The following is a 25,922-nucleotide window of genomic DNA, read 5'->3' on the forward strand; positions in this document are numbered from 1 at the left end:
TTATTTCCAATGGTTGGTTGTCGTAATTTTGTGAATTATGCAATCGAAAAAGGCGGAAGTAGACGTCAGCGGACTAGCGCGGGAAAAGGGAGAGAGGAAAAAGGAGAGTGAGGTGTGCGCGAGGTGTGGCTGACCGGAGAAACACAGACGGAGAGACGGAGTGAAGCTACGTGAAGGCTTGCAGGTATTTTGAGGAGTCCGACAGACTTCAACGTGGAGAGCGGAGGACGGGTCGTACCGTGTAGGACCAGGTGTGAGAGAGGCGCGAACGGAGGAGTTAGCCGAGCGGGCTAACGAGGAGCTACCGCGCAGGACCCGGTGTGAGAGAGCTGCGGACGAGGAGGAGGCTACTGCTGGTTAACGGGGAGCCACGTGTCGGCTACTGTGTTCGGGAACCGGAGTTGCCCTGTGTTTCACCGCACTCAATGTTTTGAAAGACAGAGTTTCAACGCACCCAATGTTTTGAAAGACAGAGTTTCAACGCACCCAATGTTTTGAAAGACCTACCAGCTGGAAACAATAATTGCATCGAGTTGTGAGTAAGACAGAGGAAGTCGTTCGGTTTAACTATTACACGGGACTGTGTGTGTGTATGTGTGTGTGTGCGTGTGTGGTGTGGGCCCACCACCATTGTTAGAGCTGATTTGACACGTGTTGGATTCCATTGTGTGTGTCGTTGTATATTGTTATTCAGCATCTTAAAATATAGTTCATATAAAGTTGTTTAAACAAATTTAATCTCTGGATCTCAACTTTTGTGGTATCTATCGTCACAAATTTAACTGAACCCTAGCACCCCTCCATTCTCAAGAAGGGCTTTCATATAGAGTGGTGTGCAGGTGCTACATAAAATTGGGGGCTCGTCCGGGATACTAAATTTATTGAAAAAAAAAAATATATATATATATATATATATATATATAAATAAATTGTAAAAAAAAAAAAAAGGGGTAATTTAAAATTAAAGATTAGTTTGATCCAGAGACATATAAGAAAAAAAAAATAAATAAATAAAAATAAATAAATAAATTAAATAAAAAAAATAAAAATAAAAAAAAAAATTTTTGAAGCTCGAAACACAACTCATGAGATGGCTCAGCTAAAGAATTGGTGTAAAGGTGAAGGCATCAACCCAGCCAATGCCTTGCTGGTTAAAGACGTACCTGAAGATGTTGAGATCAATTTCATTGAAGATACACTGCAGAATATCAAAGCCCTGGGGAGAGTTAAGGTGAGAGGAAGAATGTATGACTCGCAGGCTCAAAGTATAACTGTGCTATGTGAGTGCAGAGAGCAAGTAAATGCAAAAAGTATTCCTCTGGATGTTCTGCCCCAAGGTTTTGCTGTGCCATGGAGAATATTTGGATCCTCTGAGGAAGACGAAAACCCAGTTCAGCCAGCCCAGAGCCAGGATGAGTCAAACATCCAATCACCAGACCAAAGTTTCCTCCTTCAAGGCTCCACTCCGGAAGCCATCATCAGAGCGGTTGGTGATATATTACAACAGGCCAACCCGCCTACTAACAATGACCGCAGTTCATACAGAAGACTGAGAACCTTTTCAGGAGTCACTCCCCTACCTCCAGGAGAAGAACAGCTGGAAAATTGGATAGAACAAGCCAGGTTAATGATGGAAGAGTGTGTCCAACCTGAAAGAGAAAAGAAAATGAGGATAATGGAAAGTGTGAAGGGTCCTGCTTTAGAGATTCTGCAAGCTGTCCGATTCAATGATCCAGAGGTGACAGCCAATGAATACATTGACATAGTAGAGAACACTTTTGGTACGACTGAATCTGGGGAGGAACTGTATTTTTCTTTCCGTATGTTGTGTCAACATCCAAGTGAGAAGCTCTCAGAATTTCTGCGAAGGCTAGAAAGAATTCTGAATAGAGTTGTAAAAAAGGGGGGACTTCAACCATCTGCTACAGACAAAGTCCGCCTTGACCAACTTATAAAAGGGGCCACAAGATCTGATGTCATGATCTTAAACTTAAGATTAAGGGAGCGTAGAAATGACCCCCCAACATTCCTAGAACTGCTGAACGAGATACGGTTAGAGGAAGAACATGAAGCAGCACGTCGTAGGTTGCAGCCATCAAAAGCCGTGTATGTTAAAAGTGCGGCATTGACCACAAGCCCTGAAATCCAAGATTTGAGAGCTGAGATACAAGAGTTAAGAACCCAAGTAAATGAACATACTGCATCTTCTGCCATGCCAAGTACACAGAGTAAAGTTCTAAGTTCTTCAACTGCAGTCAACACATCAGCAGAGAGCTCTGACAATAAGGACATCCAAGCATTAATGAAAGAAGTTGGAAAGCTCCGTAAACAAGTCTCAGTCATGTCAGTTAGGCCGAAGTACAGCCAAGCGGCAGAGACTCATCAACGGGAGCCTCAGTCAAAATTCCTGCCACAAGGAAAATTCACATCCAGGCATCCCAGTGAGTTTTTCTGCTATCGGTGCGGCGAAGATGGGCACTATGCCACAAAATGTGCAGCTCCTGAAAACTACCCAAAAGTTATACAAAAGTTGCTACAAGCCCAGAGAAAGACCAAGATAAATCAGAGACCGGACGATGACACAAGGTATAAGACCACAGATGCAAATGCCAAGAGAAGTTCAGTACAGCTGCAGAAAAATAGTTTGCCTGACGGTTTAGTGGGACCACCCTCTATTACCCAAGTTAAAATCAACGGTAATCCATGCACTGCACTGATGGACAGTGGCTCCCAAGTGACGATCATTTTTGACAGCTGGTATGCGAAACATCTGTCCCACATCCCACTGAATCCTGTTAGTGGATTAGCTATTTGGGGTCTAAGTGAGTCCGAGAGCAGTTACCCTTATAAAGGCTACATTCAAGTAAGTCTACAGCTACACAGAAAAGGAAAGTCAGGCAAAGTCAAATCTGTCCTTGCCTTAGTATGCCCTGATCCACGGTGCTCTGAGAACATACCTGTTCTGATTGGCACAAACGCCCATGGTATCCAATCTTGTGATGCTACCCATCAGACCAAAGACCCAAAGAATGTCAACTCAGTCAAAGTCCACGTCAAAGAGGAAGACCACGTAAGTGTACCTGATCCTAAGTCCATCAAAGGAATGATCAAAGACTTATCTGTGGCTGAAGTGAAATGGGCAGGTCCTGGTCCACTCGTCATTCTTCCTGGCACAGAACACATTGCCATTTGTCGAGTAAAAGAACAGCAAACTATTGGAGACAGTATACTCATCACTGAACGTGCCCACTCACCTTCTCTTCCTTCAAGCGTACTCGTCCAGCCAACTGTATTGTTCTCTAATATGCTGGAGAAAGACAAATTCTTAGTGCTTCTGCGCAACGAGTCACTAAAACAAACTGCTATTCCTATGGGCACTGTAATTGCTCACTTGCACGTAGCCGACGTGGTAACTGATGCATCAAAGACTCAAACCCCAGCTGTTTCACAAATAGATCCTTGTTTGTTTAACTTCAGTGATGCTCCCATAAGCCAAGAATGGAGAGAGAGACTAAGTCAAAAGTTGGCCCAACATTCAAAAGTGTTCTCCACTGAAGAATGGGATGTAGGTTTGGCCAAAGGAGTGGAGCATCACATATGTCTCACTGATGACACTCCTTTCAGAGAGCGGTCTCGCCGCATTGCCCCTGCCGATTTTGATGACCTCAGACGTCATCTTCAAGGCCTTTTAGCGGCTGGAATAATAAAAGAGTCAAGGAGTCCATATGCTTCCCCTATAGTTCTTGCCCGAAAGAAGAATGGTCGACTTCGAATGTGTGTCGACTACCGGACTCTAAACCGCAGAACCATTCCCGACCAATATGCTGTTCCGCGTATCGATGATGCCCTGGATTGTTTATCCGGCAGCAAGTGGTTCTCAGTGTTAGACTTACGAAGCGGTTATTATCAAATCCCAATGGCTGAAGAGGACAAAGACAAAACTGCCTTCATCTGTCCTCTGGGATTTTTCCAATTCGAAAGAATGCCACAGGGGATTACAGGGGCCCCTGCGACGTTCCAAAGACTGATGGAAAAGGCTGTCGGTGATATGCACCTGCTGGAGGTAATCGTCTACCTGGATGACCTGATCGTCTTTGGTAAAACCCTGGAGGAACATGAACAACGACTCCTAAAAGTCATTAACCGTCTTGAGGAAGCTGGACTCAAGTTGTCTATTGACAAGTGCCAGTTTTGTCGTTCACGTGTCACCTATGTTGGGCACATAGTGTCTGAGCATGGCATCGCCACAGACCCAGCCAAAGTGGAAGCGGTTTCCCGGTGGAAACTTCCAACTGACCTTCTGTCGCTACAGTCATTTTTGGGATTCTGTGGCTATTACCGACGCTTCATAAAAAACTATTCCATCATTGTCAGACCCCTCACTGAACTCTGTAAAGGCTATCCCCCCACTCAAAAGAAAACTAAGTCCAAACCATCGAATGACAAAACCTACTACAAAGTTGATGAGCCTTTCGGGGACAGGTGGGACAAGTCTTGCGACGAAGCATTCCAAAAGATTATCAGCTGCCTCACAAACGCTCCGGTGTTGGCATTTGCTGATCCAGCAAAGCCTTATACCCTGCAGGTGGATGCAAGTTTCCAAGGTTTAGGGGCCGTTCTAAACCAAGAATACCCAGAAGGTTTAAGACCAGTCGCTTTCGCCAGCAGAAAGTTGAGTGCCTCTGAAAGGAACTATCCTGTGCACCAGCTCGAGTTTTTGGCACTTAAGTGGGCTGTGGTGGATAAATTTCACGACTACCTGTATGGGGCCCAGTTCACCGTGAGAACCGATAACAACCCCCTTACTTACCTTCTCACTACTGCCAAGCTTAATGCAACTGGTCATCGATGGCTCTCGGCCCTCTCGACGTACATCTTTACTTTACAATACCGACCAGGCAGCAGCAACATCGACGCAGATTCTTTGTCACGCAATCCTCTCCCCACAACGGAGGAATGTTGGGAAAGTATGTCCCCTGAAAGTGTCAAAGCCCTCTGTAAACAGATCAGCTGTGTAGAGACACCCAAAGAGCCTACCACACTGGCGGAGTCACTTGGAGTGTCACCTGAAGCCGTACCAGACTGTTTTGCTTATCCAATCCGATTGGATCCAGGTTCCCTGACCCAACTGACTTCCAAAGATCTCGTTAAAGCCCAAGATGAAGATTCTACTATCGCTCCGATCAAACAGTTTTTAACTTGTGGCCCACCATTCAAATCTGGAGACAACCTTAATGCTACCCTGCTCTACAAAGAAGCAAGTAAACTGATCATGCAAGATAATCTGCTCTTCAGAGAAATTGAACGGGCTGGCGTCAAAGTTAAACAGCTGGTACTGCCTAAAGAATACATCAACATGGTGATGAGATCCCTCCATGATGATGCTGGACATCTAGGAGTAGAAAAGACTCTTGAACTTATAAGAAACCGATTCTATTGGCCTAAGATGGGGGTTGAGGTTGAGCAGTATGTGCGGAATTGTGGTAGATGCGTCACTCGCAAAGCCCTTCCTCAGAAAGCAGCTCCTTTAAACCAGATTAAAAGTGAAGGCCCTTTAGACCTTGTGTGTATCGATTTCCTATCACTAGAGTCTGACTCGCAAGGTTACGCCAACATCTTAGTAGTCACAGACCATTTTACTCGGTACGCCCAAGCTTTTCCGGCCAAAGACCAAAAAGCAATTACAGTGGCCAAGATCCTTTGTGAACGTTACTTCGTGCACTACGGACTCCCTGCACGAATTCATTCAGATCAAGGGAGAGATTTTGAGAGCCAGTTGATACAGGATTTACTTAAAATGCTTGGAATCCGTAAATCTAGAACATCTCCTTACCACCCTCAGGGAGATCCCCAGCCAGAAAGGTTTAATCGGACCTTGTTGTCAATGCTTGGGACTTTGGACCGGCAACAGAAACAAAAATGGAGTCAAAAGATCAGTCAGATGGTTCATGCTTACAACTGTTCTCGAAATGAGGCAACAGGTTTTTCGCCTTATCTGCTAATGTTCGGCAGAGAAGCTCGTCTACCGGTAGACACTTGTTTTGGTGTGGCTGATGAAAGTCAGAAACTTAGGCCATATCACCAATATGTTGCCAAACTCAAGAAAGATCTTCAAAGTGCTTACACTTTAGCCACAGGGTCATCTGACAAAAACCATCAAAGAAACAAACACGCACATGACAAACATGTGAAAGAACAAGTTCTCGACCAAGGTGACAGAGTGCTGCTCAGGAACTTTGGATGCACTGGGAAACAAAAGCTCAAGTGCAAATGGAGACCCTTGCCATATGTTGTTGTGGAAAAACTGCCCAATCTCCCCGTTTATAAGATTAAACCAGAAAGAGGCATGGGTGCAGAAAAGACAGTCCATCGTAATCATCTGTTGCCTATTGGATACCTTGTCAGACTACCTGTAGATGACGATGACCAAAAGGCACGACAAAGATCTATAACAAGAGCACAACTGAAGAATCAGACTACAGAGTCAAAGCAGACAATCAACCGGGAAAATGATATATCATCGGAGTCAGAGTACGAGGAAGTTTACCTACCAAGAAATGTCGAACTGGATTGGGAGAAAGTGCTATCACATCCAGAAATGTGTGTAAGGCAAACCAAGTCAGTAGTTTCCGGATCTGAACTTGGACGACAAGCTCCAAATCTGGATGATCCAGAGCTGTTACCTAATGATGACCCTGATCTGAATCTCGATGTCAAACTCAAAGATGATGAGCAGGAAAGGGGAGCAGACATCAACGAGGCTGGTAAATCAGATATGGATATTCCTGATGAACGTTCAAGGAGACTCAAAAGGCCTGTTGTGAAGCTAAGCTATGATGAACTTGGTAAGCCATGTGATCATCCGGTGACAGTTCTAAGCCATGGAGTGCTGGTGGGAAGTGGAACCTACAAAGACAGTAGACGCAGTCTCTGTAAAACTTTCTGGTGCCATCCCATGGCGTTGTGTTTCACTTGTTTTAACATGGTTGCTTCTAAAACTTTAAACTGCGTTAGAGTCTTCTGAATTTGTTTGATGGGGACATCAAAACCTTTTAGAAGGGGGTGAGTGTAGCCTGTGAGTAAACTAATAACCAGATCTATTAAATGTTTATCAGGCACCGGGCTGGAGTAAGTAATTGTTTATTTACTATTATAGTTGGTGTCATTATTATTTTATGTCATTATTGAGTGATGTAAAGGTTTTGATAATATTTTATTTAACAGTTTGCATTATTGGTGCATGATATATAGTTGAAATAATACTATTGAAGCCAATGTGTATTATGTTGTTTTTCTTCTTTCTTTTATAATCCTGGGTTTATTTCCAATGGTTGGTTGTCGTAATTTTGTGAATTATGCAATCGAAAAAGGCGGAAGTAGACGTCAGCGGACTAGCGCGGGAAAAAGGGAGAGAGGAAAAAGGAGAGTGAGGTGTGCGCGAGGTGTGGCTGACCGGAGAAACACAGACGGAGAGACGGAGTGAAGCTACGTGAAGGCTTGCAGGTATTTTGAGGAGTCCGACAGACTTCAACGTGGAGAGCGGAGGACGGGTCGTACCGTGTAGGACCAGGTGTGAGAGAGGCGCGAACGGAGGAGTTAGCCGAGCGGGCTAACGAGGAGCTACCGCGCAGGACCCGGTGTGAGAGAGCTGCGGACGAGGAGGAGGCTACTGCTGGTTAACGGGGAGCCACGTGTCGGCTACTGTGTTCGGGAACCGGAGTTGCCCTGTGTTTCACCGCACTCAATGTTTTGAAAGACAGAGTTTCAACGCACCCAATGTTTTGAAAGACAGAGTTTCAACGCACCCAATGTTTTGAAAGACCTACCAGCTGGAAACAATAATTGCATCGAGTTGTGAGTAAGACAGAGGAAGTCGTTCGGTTTAACTATTACACGGGACTGTGTGTGTGTATGTGTGTGTGTGCGTGTGTGGTGTGGGCCCACCACCATTGTTAGAGCTGATTTGACACGTGTTGGATTCCATTGTGTGTGTCGTTGTATATTGTTATTCAGCATCTTAAAATATAGTTCATATAAAGTTGTTTAAACAAATTTAATCTCTGGATCTCAACTTTTGTGGTATCTATCGTCACAAATTTAACTGAACCCTAGCACCCCTCCATTCTCAAGAAGGGCTTTCATATAGAGTGGTGTGCAGGTGCTACACTAGCATTAGAATTAGCTAGCTATAGCATTACATCAATTATGCATTAGCATGAGCTCGCATTAACATTGACCTAGCATTAGCATAGCATTAACTAGCTTTAGCATTAGCTTAACATTAACATTAGCTGAGCAATAGAATTAACCTAGCAAGAGCATTAACCTAAGAAAAAAAATAGACAATAGTGAGGATGGAGGAGGCATCCTCACTACTAATTCCACGCCAGAGGTAGATCATAAAACATGACTAGAGTTTTTAAATTAAAGCTTAAGTGCCAAAGTTCGTCAACTAGGAAAAGTGCCTCATTAAATTGCAAGATACCATAATGATGTTATTTGGCATTTTTGTATAGTTAAAAAACAACATTTAAACTTGTTTACTGCGCATGCCTCTATTATTGCTTTCAGGGACAATGAAACATTTCTATCGCTTTAAAGAATTTTAAATAGTTAATTGCAAATTTTCCCATTACACATGTTAAAAGCTCATTTGAGGTGATAATCCTGGTCAGACAAGGAAACAATGAATATAACAAGAACATGGATTCTACAGGATTGTGGGAGTAGTTTTGACTCTCCAGAAGTCTTTAAAAAAAAAAAAAAAATAACCTTTTTAGAAAATTAGCTCAGAGATCTTGTGTTTCGGAGACTTGACTACTCCCTTTTGGGAAGGCAACTAAATAAATTATCCCAACTCAATAAAGTATGTTTAGCTCAGAGAGAGACATAGCTTCTGCTGTCATCAGTATCTCCACACTATATTACAAATACACTCACGTTATCAGCCACTTCCTTCCGTAGTTGCTCAGCATCTCTGGACTCAGGGCGAGACAAGTTCTCAGAGAAGAGCCTGTTCAGCCGAAGCGAAAGAGGGAATGGGACTGCAAAGGATGTTACAAAGAAAGGTAAGTAGAAAGTAGGTCATGGGTAAATAAACTAGATTTGACTGGAAATCTATATTTATTTTATGACTTTACACTCACTCATCTCTTTAGGGTTAGGCTTTAGCAGAACTTGGGGATGATTGGGTGGGCGATGCACATTATCTGTGACCTTCCAGCGTACCACATCAGTACCTTTGGGTGGGCCTGTCCTCACCATGGGTGTATCCAGGTGATCAGAGGTAAGCAGAGACTGGCGAAGTAAATACTCGTCTTCCTTGAAGCCAACCATGCGACCTTGAGAGAAGGCAACAAAAGATGGTCCATGTGGACGTAGGGAAATCTGCAACCAGTCGCAGACGAAGAAAACAAGGCCTTACCTTTCTTACAACAAGGGAGCAGAGCAAGGCAGTTCTATTTTTGGAGAGAAAAAAGAAGTTATAATTTCCACAATGACTCTGATATATTTTTAAAATCCAGTTTCCATGAGTGTTCATACCTGGCAGCAGGTTGCGCAGCAGGCTTTGCAGCAGGCGCAGTATTTCCAGCAGCAGAGCAGCAGAAGTGCCAGTAACAGCAGAAGGAACAAGATGAGGGGCAGCAACCACAGTAGACTAGCAGGAGGACAATCTGAGGGGAGGAGGAAGGCGTTAAAACACAATCAACATGCAGCTATTACTAGAAATCAACCAAAATATCAACGAAACCCCTGGGGGACCTTTTTCTGAAGCCACTGTCCTGGCTCTAGGTGTACGTAATCATGCCGATTGGCTTTGCCTATTTTGGTATTTGATATTCAGGCTCATTGCTAAAATAAATAAATAAATAAAGAAATACATAGTGACCCTAAGCTATTTTCTTTAATGATGTTGCAGCAGGATCTTCTTCATTTACTGGGTTTCTCCTCCCAATTATAGATCAGTTCCTTTTCCAGTAGTTTGTGTTTTTCTCATCTGTGTTGTTTCTCCATATTTCCCTTTGTGTTGCACTAATTGAAGGAAATAATTTACACGTTTGAGTCTCTTTCTGCAGGTGGTGGTGGGGTTCCTTACTGGCAAAATAGAGTTTGTTGTCCCACCTTAGGTGTGCTTCCTCAAATTTACAATAAAGTACCATAAATATTTTTAAAGAAATGAGAACATTCAACAACTACGAGAGTACTTTGGAAGGAAAGGAACATTTAGTCCCTATTTTTTAAAGGGCTCATGTTAAGCTAAATCAACTTTTCTGTGCTTTAAACATGATAAAGTGCTATTAGGGCTTCATACACATGCCCAAAGTGTTTTTTTCATTGATTCCTTCAATCGTTAGTTCGAGGGTGATTTGCTCCTTTCTTACTGCAGGGTGAGCTCAAACACCTCGCTCCAATTTGATGATGCGTTCCCACTTTGATGATGAATTTGACGCGGCACTGAGCTGGAGAAGCCGCGCCTCCAGGAAGCTCTCTGCCGTGATTGACATGTAAAGAGACATACGGGGCTAAAACTCCAGAAAACAGGCGAGTTTGGGAAAATAAACCTCAAATACTATGTTTTTGGGGTTCTTAGAACAAATGGAGATGGGTGAAAAATAGCATGATATGGGACTTTTAATGTGTGGTCTAAGTGGTAAAAAGCACAACGCTATTATGAGGGTATAAAGGGATCCGTTGCTTGACAGTTTCAATAACACACTCGATGCCTCTATAGGCATATAGCTTTTTTTTTTTTATAAGCTTTTTGATGTTGTCAGACTATGCTCATTTCTGCTGAGGCAAAGATGAACAAAATGTTGATGATATGAATTCAAAGGTTCTTTATCATCTGTGTTGTCTTAGTAAATGCTAAATTTTAGAACAATCTTTAAATGGGTTTTGAAAGCTCTTTGATGAAAAACATTTTATGGGATTTTTTCCTACTCACAAACGTACGTTTTTAAGATTTTTGTCCTGTGTTTTATACATTGGTTGGGAGGTACCCTGTCAAACATAACATTAAGGATTAAAGTTTAGCAATATTGAGAGCTACACTGTATGGTGTGTAAAGTTATGGCATACCGTTGTGAGAGGCAAAGGTAATTGAGTGATTGACGTTGGTGAACCTTCAGTTGTTGACATCAGGGACTACTTCTACATCCCTGGGACACAAACAAACACTGCTACTCACCTTTCTTTTTGAGCACCTCAACCACCAAGTCCTGAACTGCTGGATCTTTCGGATTATCCACAGAATAGTGAAATGTACAGTCATCATCTTGATCACGGAAACTACACGAATCAAGCACATCCTCTCCTACAAACACAGATAGGTGTTTAAGTTTACATTCATATAATACCAGTGTTTTTTAGTGTAGGAAGGCTTACTTTCTTGCAGCTCATCCACTAAGATGATTTTAAAGGGGCACTTGTCGCACTCTTCCTTGTCCTTCTTCTCTCCTGTCTTCCAGGCTTGACATTGGACACAACTTCTTGTAGCTTCACACACACCCAACTGGGCCTAACCAGGAGAACAAAAAAAAAAAAAAAAAAAAAAAAAAAGAAAATTCAGGCAAATACTTAAATACCAGATTACCATGTCTTGAATTCATCTGTCCAATGTTAAACTTTTTTTTTCTTTCCTCAGCCCTTATCAGTAGCTGAACTTCTGGACTTATTAAAACACCTAAACCTGCCTATTACCATGTTAGATTGATTAAAAAGAAGCACAATGTTAATTAATATGCACTGTTTAAATAAATAAATAAACAAACTTATCAGTGGTCATTATGGTATGGCTGTTAGGGCTGAACGATTTTGGAAAATAATGTAATTGCAATTTTTTTTTCCTCAATATTGTGATTGCGATTTAATTTGCGATTATTTTTTCAAGGTCCTCTTCTCATGTATCTTTCAACTAACGTAATCAATAAATCAATGTAATGTGTTCTAATAAACAATATAATACGTATTATACATAAATTGTTCTTTCTTATAGGCTAGGCTAAGATAAGGAAAATGAAGCATTAATTAATATTAAAGACAGTTTATTTATCTACTTCAATTACAATTGTAATCTTAAATACTTTGACTTGGAGTCTTGTAAGCATTCACCATGACAACGTAACAACATTCTGCCAAACAGAATTGAAAACAAAAGTGCAGGAAATGTAAGGAGATCAAATATGTGATTAAAAAAATAGCATATTTTTAGGTCAATCAAAGTCCCAATAAACACAAAATAAACAAGTGTATGTTCTTATTAAACCTTAAGAAGGAAACAAAACTGTTTTAACACGAATAAAAATATTATATTCACTCAATAACAGCACCACATGCCTTGCTTTGGCCAGAGCTTTTTTTTTTTTTATTATCGCATAATGACCGTTTAATATCAACACACCTGAAAGTTTGGCTCACAGGTGGCGGTCATCTCGATGCCAGAGTCTGGACATTTACAGCGTCCACAAACACATTCACCTCGTCCGTTGCAGATGCCCTGGTAAAAGAAGCGAGGACAGATTCAGGTTAAAAGGAGACACAATGGCATCATCTGCAAACAGCGAATGCAGGCGCTGCTTACCCCCTTGCTATCCAGACAGGTCTGGGTGCTCTTTGGACACTCGCAGGCACTGCCTTCCCAGCCCTCAGCGCACACACATCGACCCATGATACAAGAGCCACGATCTAACCAGAGAACACAGCTGTGATTGTAATTACCAACTAAGAATAGCTGAACACGTCAGAGAGAGAAACATTCATGTACGACTACTGTGTATCAAAGTGAAAGCTGATTAATGAACCAATCTGTCATAATAGTATGGTACGGTACCCACATTATATATAATGTGGGTACCGTTTTGCTAAGGTTGGCCCTGCCTTCAATGGTAGTGGGTGGTTTTACTATCAAAAGAATGGCTGACTCAGTACTGGCTAGGCATATTCAAGTAGTCTTGAGGTGCAAAGAGCTTTATATGTTCATTTACCTTTGTGCCTCCAAAGCCACATAGTATTTTAAGGCATAAACTACGCTAGATGAGTCTGAATCCTTGACTCAGCACATCCCACTGATGGTCGAAATGAGATCCCAGTAATATGGAATCAAACTCAAAACTACTTGTATTCCATTAACAACTCAAAACTTAAAGAAATAGTGGCATGGAGTATTATCATTCTAAAAGGAAGTCCTCATTTCCACCCAAGAAACATTGGCCCAAGGATTGCTTATTGTTCTGCGTCTGATAAATATGAAACATTCAGTCACATATTCAGTGAGGTGACCTTGGCTACTTCATTGAATATGTGAGTTTTGGTTGTATTTGACCAGACAAAGTGTTATCATGCTTTCTGATAACATGTGTCCTATTAAAGAGATAAGCATTCAAGTTACATTTTTATGATCATAGGTTCATGGCTCAGTCTGCTGGACCAGCTATGTACAAAAAAAAAATTTATGAAGCTATTTGTTGTTGTCTTGTTTGTTTCTGACAAGACACAATAATCTCTGCAGTGACTGGAGTATCATAGAAGTGAACTAGACCGATACAACATTAAGGCTCTAGCTACAGATTTACTCTACATTCAGAACATACCATTGCACAGGAAGCCACCGAATCTGTGACACTGCGTCTTGTCGTACTGACAGAAGGGCCCTTCAAACTGATCCGGGTTATAGCACACACACGTTCCACACTCCAGACAGTCTCCACGGCCTGAACAGGGCTCTGTCATGTTTGGCCCGATGCACTGGTTGGTGTCCAGAGCAGAGGTGCTGGCCGAGCAGTTACAAAACGCACCCAGCCTGAAATAAAAGCATATACAGAGCCAACAAGATAAGTCAAACACCACAAACAAAATAATTCCACCAAGAACTTGTTTATGGGGTAAAACGGCTATTAAGTTGGTGAAAATGTTGGTTTTTTTGGTCGTACCAGCCATCGTCGCACTGACACTTTCCACAGACCAGCTGACCATGGCCAAAGCATCTTGCAGCATTAGGGATAGCTTCCTGTTGGACAGACACAGCTCTTGAATATAAATCTACAACAGAGAATGTCTTAATCCGTGGTTGAGAGTAAATTATTCTGACCTTCTCACAAGAACAAGTTTGACACAAAATTGAAGCTTCAACATTGACAGCAGCTGCAAAAGTCGTTGGTTTGACTCTCATTGTCCCCTCTTTGTCGTCTGGATCCATTTTACAGACGGGTGTTTCATCAATCATTCGTTGAGCTTTGAGTCGCATCCTGAATTTACCCTGGCAAACACACACGTACACACACACACACACACACACATAGATTAGTCATTTCTGCATTGACCTATTAGCGTTTTACTCAAACAACGGCCTAGCTGTCAATCATCTTTGACTCAACAATGCCTTATAATGGGATTAACTTAAAGGAGCATAGGGCAGGATCAAGAAATCAGACTCCATAGTGACACAACGGCCGTCTGGGTAACTACAGTCATCATCCAAGCTGGCGCAGGGGCGCGCATGAAATCTTTAGCACCGCAACTGATACTGTGACAAGAGGATGGATACTTGACCAAAGCCCAACGGTGCCTGATGGGTTGGGTTCGGACAATGGTGGTCGGGTTTGGTCACAGTGTCCTTTGCGTGCAGCGGTTTTACATTCCTGCTGGAGCAGTGAGAGCCGAATGAGGAGGACAGCTATGATGTCATCCACTGTTGAAACAATTCTTTTTATGCACAAGAACATGGATTATCCTTATCTTTGATAGATGAATTATGTAAATAGTTCCACTGGGTCTTTTGCGCGCTGTGCCCCTGTTTGTGTTTGACCTTTGCTTGTTTCCCTGTGTGCTGATCTGATGTTGACATTAAGCTTACCACTAAGACAAATGTAAATATGTCAGTTGTATGAGGAAAAAATTAGGTTTTAACTGTCGGGTCGGACGAGACAATGCGGCCCGATCCACACTCCAACTGTGACACAGTTATAAATGTACTTGTTGTTCACGTGACTGTTTAATGCAAGACCTCCCCACATGTATCTGTGGAACCAAACAGTAGTTTGGTCCACCGTGCTTGTCTTCTTTCAGTCTCAAAGCCATCTTCATCTTCTTCTTCTGTATTTCCGGCAGAGTGGACACCTCTCCAAGCTGTCGAGAATGCGCATCAGCGTCATTTGACGTCACGTCTGCAGAACTGCGCGGATTTGCAGATGAAAATGCATCACACACTGTTCAAAGCAATAGAGAGAAATGCGTGTGCACTCATTGTCATTGGTTTTGAACGCCTCATCACCCATTAGCATTAAAAGACTCAAAATGAATGTTTATTTTTCCACAAATCCTGCTCCGTGCTCCTTTAGGGATGAAACACAATATGTTTCATTCAACAACACAACAGAATCTTACAATTTCTCCAGGTTTGAAATCAAAGTTGCCATAATCTGCGACCCGTCCACTGGTGGTCAGAAACTGAGCCTCGAAAGCTTTGGGTTTCTGCTCTGCACGGACGCTCATCTTAGAACGAATACTCTGCAAAACACATTGAGATTAGCACACGTGCACTGTTTTAGTTACATCAGCTTGACTGAACTGTCCACAACAGGTGTTTCAAACTCATTTTAGTTCAGAGGCCGAATACAAAGTTGTTTGATCTTAAGTGGGCCGCTGATTTCAGGCGGGAAAAAAAGCTAATTCAACATTAATGTCCACAAGTTTGCACTTTACACAACGTATAAATGATACATAAAGTATGTAAGGCACCGACAATATCAGTCCCTGCAGGATTTTCTTTTTTAAATTTTTATTGATTTTGTGACCAATTTCTATTTAATTTGGGGAAATTATGTGAAATTATTTCAGGAATATTGAGTTCTTTCAACAATTTGAGATTTGAACTGATTGCAATCCTGTGATAAAAGCATGGGACAATTGCGGTCCTCCAAATATTGTGGAGTTTCATTGAATGTGTTGCATTATTATGAAATTATTAAAACTGAATTACTTGTTAATGTAGACAATAATTTTTGTTTTTTCTGTCTTTTTAACTTTCTTCTGCAGGCCGAATTGGATGGTCTAAAGGGCCGTGAGTTTGACACCTGGTCTACAAGGTGCTAAACACTGTGAGCTCTTACTTCAAAAGCCATTTCCATGACCTGAAGGATGTTGGATGAGTCTTCCTGCAGCAGACCAACCTCAGCAATGGGGAAATACTCTTGGAGTTTCTGCTCTCAGAGGAAAACACAAGGGCGTTTATGATCAAATCTGACACAAGTCTACAACTTTGTTCTGAGCTAAAAGTCAAAATCCCCCTGACCTTGTAGTATGTGTAGGAGTGGTTGGTGACTGCAAAGACAGGGATGATGTTGTGTTCTCCCAAAATACGGACCAGCGTTGGTACCGAAGGATAATCCTGATTGTTAGCTTCTGTGTATTTGTCACTTGGATCCAGGTGGCATTGTTCATCATTGCGTTTCAAGATGCCTGCCAGAACATTAACACCATCAGCCTCGTAGTGGAAGGCTGACTCAGTGGAGAAAACCAGGAGATGGGTGCTCTCTGGACGCCAGCCAATCTCTTTCTGGTAGTGGTACAAACCCAAAACACAACATTAGGAGATACATCAAAGATGCAATACTTAACACAGAGAATTGCCACATTTAAATCGTTTGTCAGTTTATTGTATTGTATTGTATTCAACACTGCCCTTATTTTGGCGACCTTAAGCTTAGCTTACGCTGCGTTTTGATCACTGCGCCTGGTTTTTCAGACTAGTGCTTTGCGCACTGCGGTGTTAGGCGTGTCTCTAAAAATCAGGCGTGGTACAGAAATTTTGCAGCACAGTTGAGAAGGAGGACAGCACGGGTTACCATGCACTACGATAAGGAATTAGAAAACGGACTTTGTTCAAGAAGGTGTTCTACAACACAGGCAGCGTCCGGTGCAGAATGCACACAGAAGGCTCGTAATAGTGTGCAGTGCAGTGCAGTGTGTGTGTGTGTGTGTGTGTGTCTGTCTCAAAAATACAATAGTGAAACTTAAAACTGAATTGGATCAAAACATTTCATTTGTTATGAAAAAGCAAGATCTTAAAAAAAGTAAATAAACTAGCAAAAAAAATGTAAAATAAATAAAATGTAAATTGTGGCCTCATTAGCTTAAAATTAATTAGAAATGTATTTTAGCAGTTTTCATAGTCAGCAGCTTTATTTACAGCACCATCAGCCATCATGTACTCCTCTCTGTCCACTGGAATTGTCCCCACTCTCTTTAAATCCCCCATTCTGAAAAAAAACTAGTTCAGACCCCAATTATTTCAATAACCTACGTCCCATTTCCCACCTTCCTTTCATTTCAAAACTGTTAGAAAAAATCATTGCCTCTCAACTTCACTCCCACCACACACAAAACAGCTTCTATGAAAAATTCAAATCCGGTTTCTGTCCCCTCCACAGCTCTGAAACTGCCCTCCTGATAATCACCAATGACCTCCTCATGGCAGCAGACTCTGGTTTAATCTCCATTCTCATCCTCCTTGATCTGAGTTCAGCCTTCAACACCATTTCTCACACCATCCTTGTCAATACGTAGATTCTCCTCCATTGGCGTCACTCACACCCGCCTCCACTGGTTCCACTCCTACCTCTCAGGTTGCATTCAGTTCATCCAACCCTAAACCTTCACTTCCAAGCCCTCCTCCTTTAATTCTGGTGTTCCCCAGGGCTCCATCCTGGGCCCACTTCACTTTATCGTCTATCTCTTTCCACTCTGCATTATCTTCAGAAAATTCGGCATTCATTTTCACTGCTTTGCGGATGACACCCAGCTCTATTTGTCCAGTAAACTCGACTCCAATCTCCCCCCTCCCTTACCCACTGCCTTCCAGAAATATATATATTTGAATATGGGATCAGATTTTTGCAAGGCAATATTTCTGAATGTCGCCAAAGCATGATTACACTTTGAACGTGTTTTTATTGAAGGTTGTTTTGAGCAGGAGCCTCGCATCTCCCGTGAAATCTCATCTCACCAGACTTCACTGTAGAAAGATGGACGCTCCAAACCTCCTTATAACACTCAGTATTCCGTTGTTGTTTCTTGCTAATGTGGCAGTAATAATGCTTAAGTAGAATGCTATACTTTTCTGTCTACATGTACTGCGCCATATTTTCTCGAAGAGAAGTGGTCATGTGACCACGATCACGTTCTGTGACGTGTGTTTGCGGAAAAAGTGTTTTCATAGCACTTTTGCGACACTTTTTAGTATCGAATCGTCTGAAATCCCTCCTCATGAAAGCGTAAAAACATTTTAGCCATATTTGAGTGTTTTTTCCAAAATCAGGTGTTTCCATTAACAGTTTCTATTGCGCTATTTAGATTTTGAGCATTTCCAAGGGTAATGGAAACGCAGCTTGTGTGACATCTTTGATGTTCTCAGTCATTTGTGAAGTCTCCGAGGACATAGCGCTTATGGTGGCCCAATGACAAGGAAACACTGCTTTAGTATATGCATTTACCTCACACACTGCTGCTTGTAATATGGCATCAAATCCACCCTCAGGAGCATCTAAATTTCCAGAAATCCTCTCCTTCTGCAGCTCGCTGGTGAAGAAGTCCACTTGACTTGTTAGTTTGATTACATTTTCGAAAGAGAATGGAGGGTCACTGTCGGTCCAGGGCTGCTCCAGTCTGAAAGTCAGGTTTGTATTGTGTAAGTAAACGTGTGCGTGTCATTGATTCATCTGTGAGTTGTGGTCAGAGGTGAAAGTAATAGATTACAAGGACTCACAATACTGTAATTGAGTTGTTTTTATGGGTACTTGTACTTTTTTGTGTATTTCTAAATCAGTAATTGAACTATTTCTTAAGTACAGTAAATTATTGTTTTTTGCGATTATTTCTGTTTCATTGTTTCTTCATAAACTTATGAAGAAACATTAATCACAATTCATATGTTCTAAGTCGTACCATTCATAGCAATAGGTAGAATTTTTTTGAATTTTGAATTGAATCCATTGGTATTGTTTTATTTTCGAAAAAAAAAAAAGTAAATTTTGACAAACCCTTTATTCTATTCAGATGCCTTTGTGGAAAAAAATTTAAGTTCCAATTGTGTTATACATAAGATGTTTACTGTACGCAAGGGAACAGTGGCCAGATTTATTACCAAAAATAAACGTGGGGGTTGAAAGTAACTAGTGACTTTTACTTTGAGTACTATTTAATTGAGCTACTTTTTACTTGTACTTGAGAATTTCATGTATGACTTACTTGTAATTTTGAATACAATTTCAATGAAATACCAGTGCTTCTGCTTGAGTATGATATATCAGTACTCTTTACACCTCTGGTAGTGGTTTTGTACTTACTTTGATTTTCTCATGTCTGTCTGTGGCTCGATCACTTTATCCACAAACTTCCCAAATCCAATGGTGTAGTCATTTGACAGCTTTTCTACCAGAGAAGCTGTAGCAGAAAATGTCTGCGTTAAAATCACAGCCTAAGTTATGGGGCGCTGATTGTATACCGTAGTTGCGCATGCCAAAATAAACAGCAACAAACCACGTTTAAAAAACATGTGAATTTTTTCATGTTACTTTTGACCAGATTAACAGCAATATTTTCTTGTACAAATATAATCTAAATGTAAAATCTAAATGTTACATCATCCATCCATCCATTTTCAGACCCACTTGTTCCTGTTTTTCAGGGTCACGGGGTAAATGTTAAATCTAAATGTAAATTCTAAATGTAAATGTTAATTCTAAATATTGAATGTAAATGTTAAATCTAAATGTTGAATGTTAAATCTAAATGTCACTGGTGAAACTAAATAGTTAGCTAATATGCAAATTCATCGGTAGTACGAAAATATAAGGTAATTTGGGTGAATTTGCATATTAACTAAATATTTAGTTTCACCCGACCCATGATATTTAGATTTAACATTTAAATTTTGATTTTGATTTAACATGTAGATTTACCATTTAAGATTTCAATTTAACATTTAACATTTTGATTTAACATTTAAATTTAGATTCATTATTTAGCATTTAGATTTAACATTTAGATTTAACATCTAATATTTAGATTTAACACCTAATATTTAGATTTAACATCTAATATTTAGATTTAGATTTAAAATCTAATATTTAGATTTAGATTTAACATTTAGATTTAACATCTAATATTTATATTTAACATCTAATATTTATATTTAACATCTAATATTTAGATTTAACATCTAATATTTAGATTTAGATTTAACATTTCAGATATACATTTAACATTTAGATTTAACATTTACATTGACATTACATTTGTACGAGAAAAAAGTATTGCTGTAAATCTGTTCAAAATTAACATTAAAAAAATTCACATGCATTTTTTTAAATGTGGTTTGTTGCTAAATGTTGAAAAAGTTGTTGTTTGTTTTAGCATGTGCAACTTTACAATCAGCGCCCCATACTAAACATTACTGTTGACATAAGGGAAAAGTCGTATTTACCAAGTTCGTTGCCCATTTTCTTCAGGTTATCTAAATCGTCAGCCATGGAGTTTGAGAAGTCCATAAGAATGTAAAGATCCAGAGGACCTTTGGTTGGAGCAAACACCTGCACATCTATCTCCTTCTCCTCTCCTGGGAGAAAGGTCATGCTGACCTGCTGTGGAGACACCTGGGACTGCTGGAGTTTGATATCGATTGGTTTGTTCTGAAAAGGAAATATGAGGAAACAGCTGTGATTTCAAGTAAATTATCACACTTTAAACGACAGAAAATTAGATCAGTGTTGGGGTCGCCTGGAGTTTCTGAAAAATTTTAAAATATTTTTCTAAATTGTTCATTATTATTCTTTTTTTTTTTTTTAAATTAATAAACCAGCACACAATCTTAGACAAATGTATTTCTATACTTTTGCAGTAGTAAAATATATATATATATACATACTGTATATCTCTGAGCTCAAATATGATCAAAAACTCATTCTAGAAAAAAGGTTGGGAACCACTGCAATAAACTTATTTACATAATTAGATTCTTTATTATCTTATTATTATCACTTGTTCATTCCATCATTATGTTCTGTAGTTGTTTTTAAATAGTTTTTTTGAGCAAAATGTTGTAGTGGGACAAAGCAGGTACTTGGATTCAGAAACAAGAGAAAGGGGGTAATTGAGCCAAAAGAAAGTTTGAGAAACACTGCTTTGGAGCAGTGTTTCTCAAATGAGGGTACGTGTACCCCTAGGGGTACGCGATGGCACTACAGGGGGTACTTGAAAGAAAATTCACAAATGAAAGCGTTAAAAACATGGGGTTTCATATGATGTTTATTTTTAGTTCAAAATGATAATCATACTAAATATTACCAGCAACTCACAAAACAACAACAAAAACACACAATGAATGAATAATAAAAATAACAGACAAACAACAACAACAAAATACACAAAATGACACCAAAAAGAGACTAAGAGAGAAAAATACTATTGCCAGCAACACACAAAACGACAACAAATGAGAGAAAAACACACAAGATCACAACTAAATACACAAAAATAACAAGGAAACATACAAAACGACATAAGAGAGAATCAAACGACAGCAAAAAAACACACACACACACACACACACACACACACACACACACACACACACACACACACACACACACACACACACACACACATGCACACACATGCACAGAGAATGATTTAAATCAACAATTCTCAACTGGTGGGTCGGGACTCAATAGAGGGTTACGGACCTATACTGGGTGGGTCGTGGACAGCTGGTCAAAAATACATAAATACTTAATGTCTCTTATGTTGGACTTGTCTTTTATTTTGAAAGAAACTTCTTTTGACAGGCATGCTGTGAAATGCATGTGTGAAAGAGACTACAGATGTGTTTTCAACAGCTATTTTTGAAAAATTCAATTTGGTTGATTGAATTCGGCAAAATGTGCAGTTGAGAAGCCCTGATTTAAATGATACCAACAACACACAAAATGACACCAAACAACACACAAAATGACACAAAAAAAAAACCACAAAACAAAATGGTAGAAATGATTTTGATGAGAACATGAACTTGGTACCACATCATGCAGGAAATGAGCGTAAATGATAAAAGCGACAGAAATAAATCTAAATACTAACTGTTTCATTGCACTTATTTAGAAAATGAGACTCTCTAAAGTGTGTGTTATCACTCATTTATTCCGTCATGATGCTCAAAAGTTATTTTTTCACAGAATTCTGAGCAAAATGCTCTTGTGGGACAAAACTTGGATTCAAAAGTTAGAGAAAGGAGGTACTTTAGCACAAAAAAAAAAAAAAAGTTTGAGAAACTGTGATTTAGAGAACTGAATACTGACCATTTCTATCTCCATGCTGCTTTTAGCTGTAATGACAGCGGCAGCACTGCAGCCGTGGGCCAGGATGTTTGGAAACAAGTCACATCGACGTCCGTTAAAGTTCTGAGGAAACAGAGGATGAACAAAAAATGGCAAATTGATCAGATTAAATTCACGGATTGGCAGAATTTACTTTTTTAATGTTCTCATACAGTATTTCCACCTGGTGTCACATGGCGGTGACAAAAAAAAAAAAAAAAAAAAAAAGTCAGGCTAGCGCTTTTAGCATGCTAGCTAACATTTACTATGCTAATAGCCAGGGTTGGACACAATTACGTCACTTCAATTATTCATGTTATATCACAACTCAAATACGATTACGATGACTGATATTTTTTCCAATTACGAGTCTTTAATAAATAAGCCCATAAAACGTAAACTTCCCTTTGCGTTAGCTTTCTGTTAGCATGTCTTGTGATTACAGCTCAATTTTGACCCATGTCTTGAATCAGTTGTAAAATACACTAATAAATATATTACAGGTAAACTTGATATGAAACATATTTTAATAATTGTTAACCATATACATGTGTAAGCCATAGAACTGTAACATGGTTCCACAGGTTTGCGTTGAATAAAATTGTAATTGACAGTTTTTTATAGAATTTCCATTCCAATTCCAATTAAAAAGTCAATTATCTGAACTCAATTACAATTTGATTGCGATTACAATAGCGACACATTTTTTTTCAATTAAAATTTTGACAATAACTACGTCATAATTGCAGGTATTGATGTGTTCAAGCAGAAATGTGTTGCTTTTAATAATTTCCTGAGGGTCGTGGTTCCATTCTTGCTGTTGTGTCCTTTAAAGACATTTTGAATAATGATGAATAATCAAACTGGAAAGGTGTGTCTTATTGGACTGGTATGACTGGGCCCTACTATCCAGTAAATTAAATCAAGCCTACAGCTTGTGTTTACAGCTTTTAAAGTAGCGTCTTCATGCTAAATGACATTTAAATAAAAAGCTTTTGTCTCTTAAAACATTGACATTAAAAAAAAAAAAAAAAAATAAAAAGACTTTGTATATAATATAATATAATATCCAAGTTTTACACATAGTGGTTTGATATGTTTGAGTAATTTAAAGGAAAATGTAAGAAAATAAATAAAATAAAAGGATATCCCCGTAACCCGGAGAAAAGGATCAAGCGGGTTAAACAATGGATGGATGGAAGTGTTAGGTTTAGGGGTTGTTACTTTCTGAATTTAAGGGTTTTCTAGAGTTTTGGGGACAATACGTCTTAATTTTTCTTCCACTCCTGGCTTTTATTTTGAAAACCCAACTACGAAAATGTATCGAAAAGTCAATAAATCTAAATAAGCTTATACAGTAGGTGTGTGCTTTCTGTCCACGAGATATTTACATATCTAGGTTCATACGTGTCTTGATATTTCAGTTTGACTTGAGATACATATGAAAAAGAAAAAATAACGAGCAAAAACAATCTTCTTTCATACCTGCTGCGATACTGCTGTGTTATGTACAGTATTATAGCGCTCTCACCTCGTCTGAACAATACGTACAGCCTTCTCCTGTTTGCAGACACTCTGAACATGTCTCAGCTTTGGAGGCAAAGCAGTAGTTTTCTGTTGGGACACAAGTGAGAAAATAAAGGAAATTATATTAAGAAAAGAAATGGAGAAAATAATAAGCTTTGAAAAGACACTGCAAAGTAGGGCTAAACAATTTTGGAAAATAATCTAATTGCAAATAAATTTTTTTTCCCTCAATATTGCATTTTAATATGCAATCATTTTTTCAAGGGCCTCTTGTCATGTATTTTTTAATGGACACAAGCAATAAATCAATCTGTTTCATAATAAACAATTTCAGCTTTATTTAGAGACTAGTCATTTAAATTCTAGCTCTACAGTAAACTATGCAAAACTGCATCATATAATAGTCCCTTTACTTTTTAAAAGTGCAACTGAAAATGTATTTTGTGCCTTAACAATTGGACTTTAAAACAAATCCAATATCAAATAAATAATATAGATAAACAAACTATGGCTTTCATTCTCTCTCTCTTGTTCTGTGCCCTTCTTACCTTATAGTTCTTTCTTTCTCACTTCTTTCATTTTGTCTTGGGGAGGCCAAAATGCTTCCACACTTCTGATTTAAAACACGGTGGTGCGTCCTGAATTTCAAATTCTAAATAGATAGCGCCCTCTGCTGTTAAAAACAGTACTGCGATTGAATTACTGAGTATCAATGTGACACCTTTGAATTGATTTTTAACTGCCTCACGATTAATCTTTACATCCCTACAAGTACAAACTAACTTCACGTTTCATGAAACATGTAAACATGTGGACTGCACTTCACGTACAGGACAAGAATAATAAAGAATAAAAAATTGCAGCATTTGCGGTCAGAAAATTGTGTTTTATGATATTTCGATAATATCGCAAATGCATATAAATGATTCAGCCCTACTGCAAAGTGTTTGATTTTTTATCTTACATTAAAGCAAAAAGCTGACGTGGTGTCTATTTACATCAACATCTACAGTATGTACAGGAAGAGTACTCACGTTACTGTTATTGAGTTGTTTTTAACATGTACTTTTTCTAAAGCAGTCATTTTACTTGTACTTAAATATGTTTTAAAAGAAGTGATTTGTAACATTTCTACACCCAACCATCACTGGGTCAATTATAATTTTTTTTTTGTTTTAAAATGATCAACGGACATTGTGAAACTACAAAAAAAATAAAAAAATGAAAACCAGACAACAATCATAGCAGATGAAACCAGATTAAACGTAGTGCTCCACAGAAAACTGTACAATTCATCAAACCTGACAACTTTGATTGTTGTATATATGTGTATTATATTTGTACATTTATATTATTATTAATAGTTTTTATCTAATTTAATTTTTTTTCTACTGTAATGTGTGCATTTGTATTTAATCCTTATTTAATGAACAGTCTTTTACTTAATGATGTATTGTTTAGTGTTTATTCTTTTTATTTGTATTATTTCTTGAGCCTCTGTCATGCAAGCCAAAACACCGGTTATTTTCCTAGTTTTAAGAGTTTATAAATGTAGCTATACATAGAGCCAGGGAATTCTTTTTATTTTGAATTTCATTCATTGGTGTTATTTTATTTTATTTTATTTTTTTTAAAGAATTGCACATTTTGACAAACCTTTTATTTTATACAAATGCATTTGTGGAAAATAAATTGATTTGGTCTCTTACTTTTTAAGTTTATACATAAGATGTTTACTGTACGCAAGGAAACCATAGCAAAGATGTATTACCAAAATAAAACGTGGGGGGTGAAAGTAACTAGTAACTTTTACTCTGAGTACTACTTTTTACTTGTACTTGAGTATTTTATGTATGACTTACTTGCACTTGAGTATAACATAGTGTTTAGCTCATGAATGCATGAGTGAAAGAATGGTTTACCCACGTGTTGCTACAGTATGTGGTAACAATAATACAGGCAGAAGTTACAATGCGTACAAAGACATGATTGAAACATTTGATAAAAGCGACTAACAGCCTCGACCAA

The 25,922-nt window shown here is 39.2% G+C and overlaps 1 protein-coding gene across 4 annotated transcripts in view; it reads right to left on the reverse strand.

Moving 5' to 3' along the window:
• itgb4 (integrin, beta 4) overlaps window positions 1-25,922 on the reverse strand; it is a 46,127-nt gene that overhangs the window by 14,210 nt on the left and 5,995 nt on the right. For all 4 annotated transcript variants that reach the window (XM_028475560.1, XM_028475561.1, XM_028475563.1 and 1 more), the window contains exons 3-21: window positions 23,899-23,981; window positions 22,350-22,451; window positions 20,480-20,684; window positions 19,341-19,437; window positions 18,489-18,660; window positions 16,289-16,552; window positions 16,107-16,196; window positions 15,382-15,504; window positions 14,087-14,254; window positions 13,929-14,005; window positions 13,590-13,798; window positions 12,581-12,684; window positions 12,401-12,496; window positions 11,386-11,518; window positions 11,189-11,314; window positions 9,544-9,674; window positions 9,425-9,458; window positions 9,147-9,341; window positions 8,941-9,044 (exon numbers count right to left, since the gene is read on the reverse strand). In XM_028475560.1, the coding sequence (XP_028331361.1) occupies window positions 8,941-9,044; window positions 9,147-9,341; window positions 9,425-9,458; window positions 9,544-9,674; window positions 11,189-11,314; window positions 11,386-11,518; window positions 12,401-12,496; window positions 12,581-12,684; window positions 13,590-13,798; window positions 13,929-14,005; window positions 14,087-14,254; window positions 15,382-15,504; window positions 16,107-16,196; window positions 16,289-16,552; window positions 18,489-18,660; window positions 19,341-19,437; window positions 20,480-20,684; window positions 22,350-22,451; window positions 23,899-23,981 (2,513 nt within the window). The remainder of the gene's footprint in view (window positions 1-8,940; window positions 9,045-9,146; window positions 9,342-9,424; window positions 9,459-9,543; window positions 9,675-11,188; window positions 11,315-11,385; window positions 11,519-12,400; window positions 12,497-12,580; window positions 12,685-13,589; window positions 13,799-13,928; window positions 14,006-14,086; window positions 14,255-15,381; window positions 15,505-16,106; window positions 16,197-16,288; window positions 16,553-18,488; window positions 18,661-19,340; window positions 19,438-20,479; window positions 20,685-22,349; window positions 22,452-23,898; window positions 23,982-25,922) is intronic.

The sequence above is a fragment of the Gouania willdenowi genome, chromosome 19, assembly GCF_900634775.1.
Source record: "Gouania willdenowi chromosome 19, fGouWil2.1, whole genome shotgun sequence".
Classification (NCBI taxonomy): domain Eukaryota; kingdom Metazoa; phylum Chordata; class Actinopteri; order Blenniiformes; family Gobiesocidae; genus Gouania; species Gouania willdenowi.